At 58.3% G+C, this 10671-nt stretch overlaps 4 protein-coding genes across 4 annotated transcripts; all 4 read right to left on the bottom strand.

The window, feature by feature from the left end:
- Positions 1 to 36: 36 nt before the first annotated feature.
- On the bottom strand, positions 37 to 1964 carry BO80DRAFT_43397 (homoserine O-acetyltransferase family protein). Its single transcript, XM_025720849.1, has one exon. It carries the CDS (start codon positions 1803 to 1805, stop codon positions 225 to 227), a length of 1581 nt encoding a protein of 526 aa, XP_025576585.1. The 5' UTR covers positions 1806 to 1964; the 3' UTR covers positions 37 to 224.
- Positions 1965 to 5860, bottom strand: BO80DRAFT_43396 (uncharacterized protein). Its single transcript, XM_025720848.1, has one exon. The coding sequence runs from the start codon at positions 5664 to 5666 to the stop codon at positions 2124 to 2126; it is 3543 nt and encodes a 1180-aa protein (XP_025576584.1). The 5' UTR covers positions 5667 to 5860; the 3' UTR covers positions 1965 to 2123.
- A 343-nt stretch (positions 5861 to 6203) lies between these two features.
- Positions 6204 to 8018, bottom strand: BO80DRAFT_43291 (putative chromosome segregation protein (Pcs1)). The gene has a single exon (XM_025720804.1). It carries the CDS (start codon positions 7818 to 7820, stop codon positions 6255 to 6257), a length of 1566 nt encoding a protein of 521 aa, XP_025576583.1. The 5' UTR covers positions 7821 to 8018; the 3' UTR covers positions 6204 to 6254.
- Positions 8018 to 10614, bottom strand: BO80DRAFT_43276 (putative ABC transporter). The gene has a single exon (XM_025720800.1). It carries the CDS (start codon positions 10415 to 10417, stop codon positions 8216 to 8218), a length of 2202 nt encoding a protein of 733 aa, XP_025576582.1. The 5' UTR covers positions 10418 to 10614; the 3' UTR covers positions 8018 to 8215.
- Between the last annotated feature and the right edge of the window lie 57 nt (positions 10615 to 10671).

Raw genomic sequence — 10671 nt, 5'->3', positions numbered from 1 at the left:
TTAGGAATGTTCCGGCCCCAACTACACGGGAAAGCGCTTTCGTGCAAGTCTAAAATTATAAATATGGAGAACGATACATGGTCGTTGGATGGAGCCGCAGGGGCGGGTTCCGTGATCCCCAGCAAGCAGAGTAGGTAGAAGATACACAATGGAATACATCACGCTAAATGCAAAGTATCGCCCGCTTTCATCATGATCATATGGAAGACCAATCTAGAGTCCGCTTACCGCAGGAACCTCTCGACGGCACCGCCGATGTTCTTCAGGTCCAGAAGGAATGTGTCGTGACCAAACAGCGAGACGTCCTCTCCGAGTTCGATGTGCTCGACATTCTCGTTCCCAGCAGCCCGAAGGGTTTGTGCGATTTCTCGCTGCTGCCAGGCGGGGAACAGGATGTCACTGGCAACACCCATCACCAGAACCGGGTGGTTGTTGAGGGGCGCAAGACCAGCGACAAGATCCCGCGGCGGCGCGTCGGGGTTAGCCTCTCCACCAACAGCCTGAGCCATCGCAGGAGTGGATGCCGTCACGGACGGTTGCTCCTCGTATGGCTTCTCCGGAAGGGTCAGGCTGCATGCGATGTCGCTTTCGCGAAGAGTCTTTCCTCCCTCGGCAATCTTAGCCTCATACTCAGCCCTCCGATTCTTGGTCTCGGATTGGTGGGCGTAGCCGAGGTCAAACAGGTCCATTGCCTTCGACACATAAAGTAGACTGTTGGGATCATATTCCAAGCAGAACTTCTCTCCCGCATGGTCCAGGTATGTCTCGATCAGGAAGTCCGGGCAGAGAGCAGGCTGCTTGCTGGGGTCTGCACGCTTGCGGCCGAATCGGTTCTCCCACTCCGGTCCACTCCGGTATGTGACTGTGGCGATCTCTCTGGCAAGCTTCATGCCCGAGTGAGGCGGGATCGAGTCGTAATAGAATCCCCGGGCCCATTTCGGGTCCATCATGAGGACCTGCCGCTGGGTGTGTCGCATGGCAATGCTGTATGGGTGGCTCCGCGCACATCCACTGATGCTGACGATCTTGCCGATTCGCTCGGGGAAGAGCACACCGGCAGCAAGACTCTGCATGCCACCCATGCTGGATCCGACGGAGGCGTACAGCTTGTTGATACCGAGAAAGTCGAGGAGACGAAATTGTGCCCGCACCATATCGTCGATGGTGAGAATAGGGAAACGGGTAGCGTATCGCTTACCGTCAGAGGGATCGATCGATGAAGGGCCAGTACTGCCATAGCATCCTCCGATCACATTGGTACAAATAATAAAGTATTTATCAGTGTCAAGAGGCTTGCCGGGCCCGATAAACTTCTCCCACCAGCCGGGCTTGGGGTTGGCTTCGGTGCTGTGAGCGTGGCTGGAGGCGGACAGACCGGTGTGTAGCAGGATGGCGTTGCTCTTCTCGAGATTCAGCTGGCCCCATGTTTCGTAAGCAACATCGAATTCCGGAAGCACACCACCCCAGTCCAGCAGCAAGGGTTGTTCGCAGTGAAACTGTTCGTGGTGACCGGTGGTGTAGGAAGGTTCGGGGCCCGATTGGAGTGACCGCGCGGAGAGTTGAGCGGACTTTGCATCCTGGGCGTCAAGACAGGGGAACGACATGGCGGGATTCGAGGCCGTGGCCGATTGTGACTTTCGCGACGGGGCATGGTGCAGCGGCCGATGGTTTGCGGGATTGACCGTGGACGGAGGGATCGGGATCCGACGACTTCCCGACAGGGTCGCAAGGCTCTCGCGCTGATTGAGCCGCGCAGCAACTTTCCACGCTCGGGGAGCCGAACGAGCGATGCCTGAGGGGCCCATGGTGAGCCAGAAACAACGTAGCGTTGACGAGCGTGGTTAGGGAGTCCGGGCAGACAAGAAATCCGGGGGGGGAAAATTATGCTGCGGGTGAGATGACGTGATCGCATCCAGTCGGCTGTCACTGCCCGCCCCGGGGTCGCCTGCCAAGCCGGACCGGCACAACAGATGATCCCACTCGCTCGCAGCCAGTTTCTATACGCGTGGCTTTTTGGCATGGCCTCATACGGGCGGGAATGTTGGATACGGCATTGTGCTTCGGATTCTTGCTTCGAGGGTAAAGTGCCTTTACGGCCAGTTGCCCTCCCATGGCCGGCACCATTAGGCTAATGGAATATGACAACTTGACTCCATACTCTCCCCACCTGATGGCACCACAAAATACCCCTGCTGCACCAAGATCTCCTGCCATTCGGGTTGGCCAGTAGCCAGAATCAGCGATGGGTTCGTGTCGGTCGGGAACCATCTTTCTTTCCGCGTGTGGGCTTTGCTACCCCCTTCCAGTGCCGCTCGACTCGCACGAGTCTGTCGCGCCCGTTTCGTATTACTCTGCTCCTCGGATACTCCCCCAGTCAGCCGGTGCCGATATTGCGCGAGACGGACGTCGTAGGCCATGATCCCTCGAATGTACGGGCCCAGGTCTTCGGTAATAGGGCCCAGACCGTTCTCAAATGAAGGGGCCAGGCGTCCCGTTGGTGCAGGGAACACATTGTCAGCCCGCATCAGGGGCGCGAAAGCCGAGAGAAGACCTGTCTGGGCTGTGTTCGTAGCTTTCGACCTGGCCACACTGTCCAGCACTTGTGCGGCTCGCATGGTCTCGCTATCCTGTCCCCCAGCCGGTCGAAAGGTTCTCTCGAGTAGCACTTCAAATGTACAAGCGATCGCAGTCGGGGTCTGCGCATAGTTCGGCATAAGGGCGGTATCCAGCAACGTATAGCCTTCAGTGTAATTCATCCTCTGCTTCTCGGGGATTGGGGGGGCTGAAATATCCGTGATGTCCAAGTCCGGGTTAACTGAGCAAGGGCGGCAGAGAAGATCCAGGACGCCCCTCATATCCGTCCACTCGGACGCCTGTTGTAGCTGATCAAGTCGTTCCAGATTCGACATGGCCGGGTCTGGTTTCAATCGCAACCGTGAAGAGTCGGGCCTGGAGTCGGCCATACTCTCCGACTCTTGCATGCTGAGCTGCCACCAAGTAAGGCACTCCTGCTGAGATTCTATGGCGGCATCCAATTCGTCACACATCAACATGTCGCGACCAAACCAGCCCATGTACGGCTCGTACGTGTTCAGACTGAGCACTCTGAGCTGACCGCCAGTCTTGTCGACGTCTGACCCTTCCGGCCATCGATCGATTATCCAGTCAAGACCCGACTTTTTGCTACCAACTGCCATCTGACACCAAAAGCCAAGTTCCATGATGGTCCGCCGAAGGTCTTTTCCTGTGCACGCATAGAGGTCTTCAACAGCATTTCGTTTGAGCATGTGGCCTTCATTTGCAGCCAGGAGGAGGATGTAGTCGATCGCGAGATCTACCGGAGGTGCTCGATAGCGAAGGATGGCATGGAACCATATGTCCTGAACTGGAATGAGACTTTCATCGTTACAGGTGATGACGATTGGCCGTTTCGACTGATTGATTAGTGTCAGGACTCCGGACCAAAACTGCTTATCCTCTTCGAAGAGAACATCCGCTTCCTCTAGCAATATCAGCGATTGCTTTTGATGCCGGGGCCTTTTCGAATCCGTCTCTTGAGAGGCGCTCTTGGCATGGGTTCTGGTGTTGCGCGTTGACTCTTCAGCAGCGCGCGATTTGAAAAACCCCACTAGTTTGTTCTGCTTCTGATCGACCGGTTCATCATCCTGTAGATCAGCGGCTGGCACCTCGCCAGGGTTCGGGTTATGCACTAGATGATTGCGGGTCATGTCACCCACGCGGTCCACAATGTCTCGGGCGCTACGGCGGTTTCCAGGGTTGATCTCGAATACTTCGAAATCGAGCTCCTTCGCCACCGCATAAACTGAAGCCGTTTTCCCGCATCCCGAAGGACCGCTGAGAAGGATTACATTGGAAACACGGCTTTTTTCCGCCCCCGACTTCGAACTGAGCAGGAAATCCCCGGATCGAATCACGGTTCTCTTGGTGGTTACATCGCCCGCTAGTTCATCATCAGAGTCATCGACAGGGTCCAATGCAAGCGCTTCATCCTCGCTTGACACAATGAAGCCATCTAAATTCTCCTTCTTTCGTTTCTTCCGTTTCCTTTCTTCGCTGTTCTTCTTCACTTTGTCATCCTTCTTGGAAGATTTGCCCGTGTCAACTGTCGACACCATTAGATATTGCAGCCAGTCCCGCAGCATGTATGCCTCTTTCGTCGTTTGCAGGACTTGCTGGGCTGATTGAGGAGCATATTTCTGGGTCCAATTCAACGTGTCGAACTCGCCGCGGTCAAAAGCAGTCATAGAGTCGGGAAGCAACGAATGGAGCTTCGTCAGGGCTGGGTGGCAGGATCCTGCGAGCGACTTCTTGTCGTCTGAAGTTGCCCACAGCTGTCTGACCACAGCTGTCTGTATCACCTTCCCGCTGGCAGCATGTCTTGAAGGGATCCTTGGGCGATGCGGAGGTTCAGAAGAGTACTTCCGTATTAGCTGTGAGAGCACGCTTTCGTTATCACTGATGCTGACCGCCGCCATCTTCGCCTTTCTTCGATCCCAATCAACGGAAGAGCCCGCTTTATCACCCTGTACACTGGGACATTCCGTAATACCCCGAACATGAACGAGATCGCGCGGAGGCCAGAGTGGCTGAATGGGTTCTGGAAATTTGGAGCGACGCTGTATGAATGACGTGGAAGCTGTGGAAGATGGAGTTATAGTGCCTGTTGAGCATGTGCCACGGCTCAGGAGAGAGCGAGCTGTCGACTCCGTTCCTGCGGCGGCTTGCGAGGGTGGGGGTTTGGGCTCCTGGGATTGCGCGGCTGGCGTATCTAGCTTGCATGTGGCCTTCTTCATGAAGAATGGATGGGTAGGCTTCACTGGCTGCTGTCTGACTGTGGAAGGGGCTGGGGCTGGAGGCAGAGGGGTCTGGTTGGGGGAGCCATGCTTCTTCTGGCCATTGAGTATACCATCAATCAGTCGTCCAACACGAATCCTCCCATCACCTTGCTTTCCATATTTGATGATCACCAATTTGCTCTCCGAGCTGGCAGGCCTTTGAGCATCCGCTTTGTTGCGCTTGCCAGCTTTCTTCCTTGCGGATTTATCCTCGACTTTGTTTGTCACCGGGGATGATAACAGTTTCCCGTTAGGGTTCAACTTGATCACTTTCTGCCGAGGGGATCGCCTTTTAGTGGCCTGTTCCTGGGCGGCGCCCGGGGGCGCGATCGCCTGTCGATCGGGTTCTGGGGTAGTCAAAGGCGCAATCGACCCTTGGGCAGAAGGGGCGCCGGACTCGATACCGGCGTGAGGTTCGGGAGATCCGGAGGCGTTCCTGGGGGTGCTAGCAGGTACTTTCACCCCCGGAGTCGCTTCTCTGGCATGAGACCGCGTGTTCTTGGAGACCACATGATCCCCCACTGATCCCTGGCCAGGGGCCGCATCGAGAGGCCCATCCCTGTCTGTCTTCCGTCTCTTTCGGCGGGTGGAATTTGGGTCATGATCTAGCGTCGCAACCGACGGGGCGGACGGCTCGGGGGAAGAGGATAAGGCCGGGGCATGGCTGGTGGATGGCGGTTGATGGAGGAGATCCGAGCCTTGGGGAAAGTGATGGGTGACGGGGGGTTGGGCAATAGGACCTGTAGACACTGCGAGTTCGCGTCGAAAGAACGGATGAATGGCTCGCGGCTCTCCCTGTCCCATCGTCATACTAGATGTAGATCACAACGGCGCGTCCAGCGGATGAGACGGTGCTCATCGCCTGTGAGGGATTGAATGAGGCCACCCAGATGGTAGAGACATCGGCTGCGAGGAGGTGAGGCAGGTCGAGGATCGTGGGGATTGCCCGGGTCACACTGTGCAGAAAAGGGCACCGCATCTACGGAGTACTCCGTACCCAGTGAGATGTATAGAGCCCGGACGGGGGAGAGAATTGCCCGGCCCGAACTGGTGCCGACCCAGAAGAGGCAACCAACCAATCAATCCGAGCAAACAAACACGCCCGCCGCCCGCGCCACGCGAACAGGGATGCGGGAGCGCGTGTTGCACGCGTTTGGCCGGGACGAGGTCAGGGAGCGAGGCCTCATGAAATTACTCCGTACAAGACATGGAATTGCTCCAGGAACGCCTGCACTCCAAGGGCCCGGCGTCTGCTATGCGATTCGGGATATCACTAAAAAGACGCATTACAACTAATCCAAGAATTCCCAAATTTCCCACTCAAGATAGCTCGCTTCATCTCAACAGCTGTACAAGTATGGCCGGGCCGACATGGCCGCCCCATCGCCCACGGCGAACTCAGAGAGCGGCAGTGCTCCGCCGCTTGGTCAGCGCATCGATCACGCGCGTATAGAACTTCGAGGCTTGCTGGCGAACAAAGGTGATATCCACGGTCAGGTATTCGGGTAGAACATCCACCAGCTCCCGGTCGCGGTTCTCGTCCAAGAGCGGAATATATTGGAATTCGGCAGATTCAAAGTTGGCCGATGATACGTGAGGGACAACCAACTTGAAATGAAGGGTTCCGTTGCTACCGGTCTGGATACAATCGTACAGATTATCCGACGGTCGCTTCTTGACGTCACGGATGATCAAGCCGGTGAGATCGGTGTAGAGATCTTCCTTCAACTGCGCGAACTGGGCGGCATGGGCAGCTTCAGCGGTTACCGCAGCACTGGCCCGGTTCACACCACTCTTGATTGCACTTCCCGGCACCTTGGCGGCGGCATTCTCAAGGCTTGCAGCCGTGTTACGGGCCGCAGCAAGTTTGGTCTGTAGCGCCTTCACCTCAGTCTGCGCAGAGGCGAGCTGCCCCGTAGCCTCCGCAGCTTGCGACTTCAGTCTCGCCACTTCAGCATCCCGTTCCTTCAGCTGCCTTTGAAGCGATCGGCTTTGCTGGCCAAGCGCTTTCTGTGCCTCCAACTCGGCCTTCAAGGACGCGATCAGGTTATTGGAAGCATTTGTCATGGACTCGCATTGTTTTCGTAGCTTTTCCATGTTGGCGCTCGCCTCGACAATCCCGATTTCTTTCAGATTCCGATACCGATTCTCTAGTGTATCACATTTCTTCGTCAATTCCCCAATCCGACGGCGCAACTCGGGCTCGATGTTAGCCTTGTCATCAGCCGCACCTCCAGGCCTTGATTTGGAAGGGGAACTGTATACAGATTGTCGGCGTTTGGTGGGAGACCGCGACACCGACCGGGATTCTATCGGCTCGTCCTGCAACATGGTCTCGTCTACAACGTCTGGAGCAGCGCCGTCTTCTTCTGGCACACGGGTGTTTTCCTCCACTTCGGCATTCCGTCCGGGTCTTTTCAGCGGTTCTGGTCGCTCTTCGGGCTTGTCCGGGGATTTCCGTTGCCGGCTATTCGATGGCGTGTACTCAAATCCGCCATCGGCTTGAACTGAATTTCTTGCGCTGGCATTCTTTCGTCCACGCGTCGGTGGGGGTTTCGTAGACTTGGTGGGCCTTGCGGGCTTCGTAACACTCTGCGAACCATCTAGCTCACCGTTCGAAACCGGTGCGCTTTCGGCCCCCTGCTCGCCTGCTTCCTGTTGGGATTCCTCGACCTCGGCTTGCTCCTCGGCGACTTCTTGGGTTGCCTGGACCGAAGTTCGGCTGCCCTTGGGCCTGCCCCTTCGGCTACTCTTCTTTGTAGGCGCATCAGATGGCTGCGGGGCGGCAATGCTGGAATCGCGCGTCACCTGCGTTGGCGGCTTCATCTCAGCCGATTTGGATCGCGGCCGTCCCCTTTGCTTCTTCGTCGGGCGCTCTCTCCCGGAGTCATTCGCCTGCGTCATATCCTCATCGCCGGACCCGGCGGGACCAGCAAGGGCGGCAGCGGCCTTTCTTTTCGGCATCGTAAAGACTGGAAAATACTAGTTGTCCGGTTGGAAAATCCGGGGAAGGGGGGAAAAGTCTGCGGGTATGCCTCGCGTCATGTTGCTGGCCGCGGGCAGCGGTGGGCACGGCCCGACCGGTGCCGAACAAACAAACAAACAAACACGCCAAGCTCCGGTTGGTTTCGATGGCAGCCCCGGAGAGGTGGCCCCGCCGTATCGCGGATGGAGGAATGCCCAGAAGGTAGGTTGGAGTTGCTGAGGGGATTCGGCTCGTTGACCCTCTTTCACTGCTTCACTGCCTGCAGCGCCGCCGTCAGAGGCACATGGTTGGCATGCCGCCAGTGCCGGAGGAGCGTGGGCGGACCTGCAACCAAGATACATCTAGGTATAATATACACGTGTATACATCTCTATCAGATAGAAAACCACTTATACGTCTCAAAATCCTCCTTCACGGGCTCCCCCTCGGGGACCTGGTCGGCTGTGGCCGGCACCGCCCGGGCCTCAAAGTCCGCTGCCCAGGCCATGTCCCAGACCGCCGGGTCACTCAGGGTATGTTCGGGTTTGAGGGCACCGAACCGAAAGTCCAGCTGTTCGCCGGCATCCGACGGGAGCCGCATGAAATAGCGCACGCAGCGGGGAATTTCCTCGCGGACGTGGGAGATCATCACGAGGGCTTGGTCGTCGGTCAGACCGCGAAAGCGGGCGTCCGGAGGCGCAGGGAGGACTCGAATGACGCGCTTAAGGACGAACTCGCCATGTTCGATGAAATTGAGACATTTGTCGCGCACGGAGGCCGGCATGCCTGAAAAGGCTTCGTCGAGGATGACGATGTCGGGCCGGTGGACGAAGGCGCGGAGGAAGAGGACGAGGCGTTGTTGGGCGGTGCTCAGCTCGCCGAAGCGGACGGTGTCGGCGTATTCGACGCCGTGATCGGGGTTATAGAAGTCGGTGTCAGATTTGACGAGGGTCGGGAACAGGTCGCGTGGGGTGGTGACCTTGACGGGTTTCTGGGCGAGGGTGGCGGCTTCGGGGTCGAGTTCGGCGCGGAAGAAGCGTAGGATGGCGCTGACGTCGAGGTCGCGCTCGTGGTTGAGGGCAGGTTTGGCGAGGAAGGTTTCAGCGAAGGCGGACTCGATGGCCTGGCGGATGGTGAGCTGGCGGGGGAAGAAGGCGTGGATTTCGGGGGAGGAGTGGCCGAGACGCGACTGCAGCTCGAAGATGGACAGGCCGGGCTGGCCGGCTTCGGGGAGGCGGGAGCGGCCAAAGAGTCGGATGGGGAGGGCGTATGTCTGCGGGTGGTCCGACGTGATGAGCGACAGCAGCGTCGTCTTGCCCGACCCGTTGGCCCCCAGCACCGCCCAGCGCTGCCCGCGCCGCACCTTCCAGTGGAGGCCGTCTTTCGCCTCGCCCTTGACCGGCTGTGTCCAGTCTCCCAGCACGCATTTCTCGCCGTATTGCACGCGGACGCCTTCCATCTCGATGAGCGGCTCTCCGCCCCGGGCCGCGTAGGACGGTGGGACCACCGTGACTCGGCCTTTACCCTGCAGCGGCGCCAGGCGCATATCCCAGATGAGCTGGCGATCGAGATGGCCGGCGTCGATGAACGCCTTGGCCTGCGCATAGGTCTCGTGCACCCATGGGTCCTCCCTGGCGGAGGGCTTCTCGTAATCGCCGAATTTCTTCCAGACTTTGAACACCTTCTCCGCGTCCGCGCGGGGGGCTTGTAGCAGAACCCGGTTCGCGTTCCCCAGGACCATGATGTGCGTGATCCAGTCCGGAAGGGGGTCCTGGGGCCGGAGGGCGAGGACCAGTCGGGGGTCGGACTTGGCGGCCAGGCGCTGGAGGAGGCTGGAGAGGCTTCGGACGGTGGCGGGGTCGAGGCCCATGAAGGGATCATCGAGGAGGAGCAATTCGGGCTTGCGGAGGAGGGCCTTTGCAATCCGGGTGCGTCGGGTCTGACCATTGCTCAGGTTGGCAACCGGCATGTCGAGCAATTCCTCCAGCCGGAGCTCGGTGATGATCTGTGTCAGCAACTGCTCATCTTGGATCTTCCCATCTTGCTCCGATTCGAGCGGATTCAGAGACGTCTGGCCCCTGAGGTACTGGCGGACCGACCAGTCAGTTTCCTCGCGGAGACTCTCGTATCGCGCGCTCAGGTACGCCCCGCGGGTGCCTCCAATGGCGCCAGAGCCTTCCCCACTGAACCCAATGTATTGGATGGCGTTGCCAACGAACCGAAGCTGGGGATCTTTCTGGGCGATCTCGTCGGTCAGTAGGTATGGATAGCTGCGCGCGGTGGGCGGCGTGCAGATGTATTGCCCGCGGAGGACATCGAGCATCTGCGTCCTCCCCGCGGAGCCCACCACGGCCCAGGTCTGCGGGGTGGGGCTGGCGTCCCCCTTCGAGGTCGAGCGAGAGGGCAGGGTGAAGTTAAAGTCGGGGAACAGGGGAGGATTGTGGCCTTGGACGGCATCTTCGGGGGTGGGATAGTTCTCGTAGAAGGTGCCGTTCTGGATGCGAATTAGCGGCGGCGCGATGGATGAGACCGACCGAGCGGAGCGAAGGAGAGTCAACGGCTGCAGCGGCCGTGCTCTCCAGGCCAGCCGCAACATAGTCTCGATTGTGATGTCGTGAGACTCGAGAAGTCGAGAGGAACGGTCGGAAAATCCGGGGGGGAAATTTTCTGCGGGTGCGAGCCCGTGGGGCCGGGATCAGACTGGCTCCGGCCGCCCCAGTCGATACTAAATCGTACTCCGTCGTCGGAGGAGGAGGAGGAGGAGGAGGAGTAGTAGTAGTAGTAGTAGTAGTAGTAGTAGTAGTAGACTGATGGTAGTGAATCTACAGAGTAGATACGTCCAATCTACTA

Source organism: Aspergillus ibericus (assembly GCF_003184845.1).
Source record: "Aspergillus ibericus CBS 121593 unplaced genomic scaffold BO80scaffold_14, whole genome shotgun sequence".
NCBI classification, from domain to species: domain Eukaryota; kingdom Fungi; phylum Ascomycota; class Eurotiomycetes; order Eurotiales; family Aspergillaceae; genus Aspergillus; species Aspergillus ibericus.
Note: the sequence above shows the minus strand (reverse complement) of the source record. Positions and strands in the feature narration are given on the sequence as shown.

Excerpts from the sequence above, each read along its gene's own strand:
- BO80DRAFT_43397 (XM_025720849.1), bottom strand. The coding sequence starts at position 1,805 with ATGGGCCCCTCAGGCATCGCTCGTTCGGCTCCCCGAGCGTGGAAAGTT.
- BO80DRAFT_43396 (XM_025720848.1), bottom strand. The coding sequence starts at position 5,666 with ATGACGATGGGACAGGGAGAGCCGCGAGCCATTCATCCGTTCTTTCGA.
- BO80DRAFT_43291 (XM_025720804.1), bottom strand. The coding sequence starts at position 7,820 with ATGCCGAAAAGAAAGGCCGCTGCCGCCCTTGCTGGTCCCGCCGGGTCC.
- BO80DRAFT_43276 (XM_025720800.1), bottom strand. The coding sequence starts at position 10,417 with ATGTTGCGGCTGGCCTGGAGAGCACGGCCGCTGCAGCCGTTGACTCTC.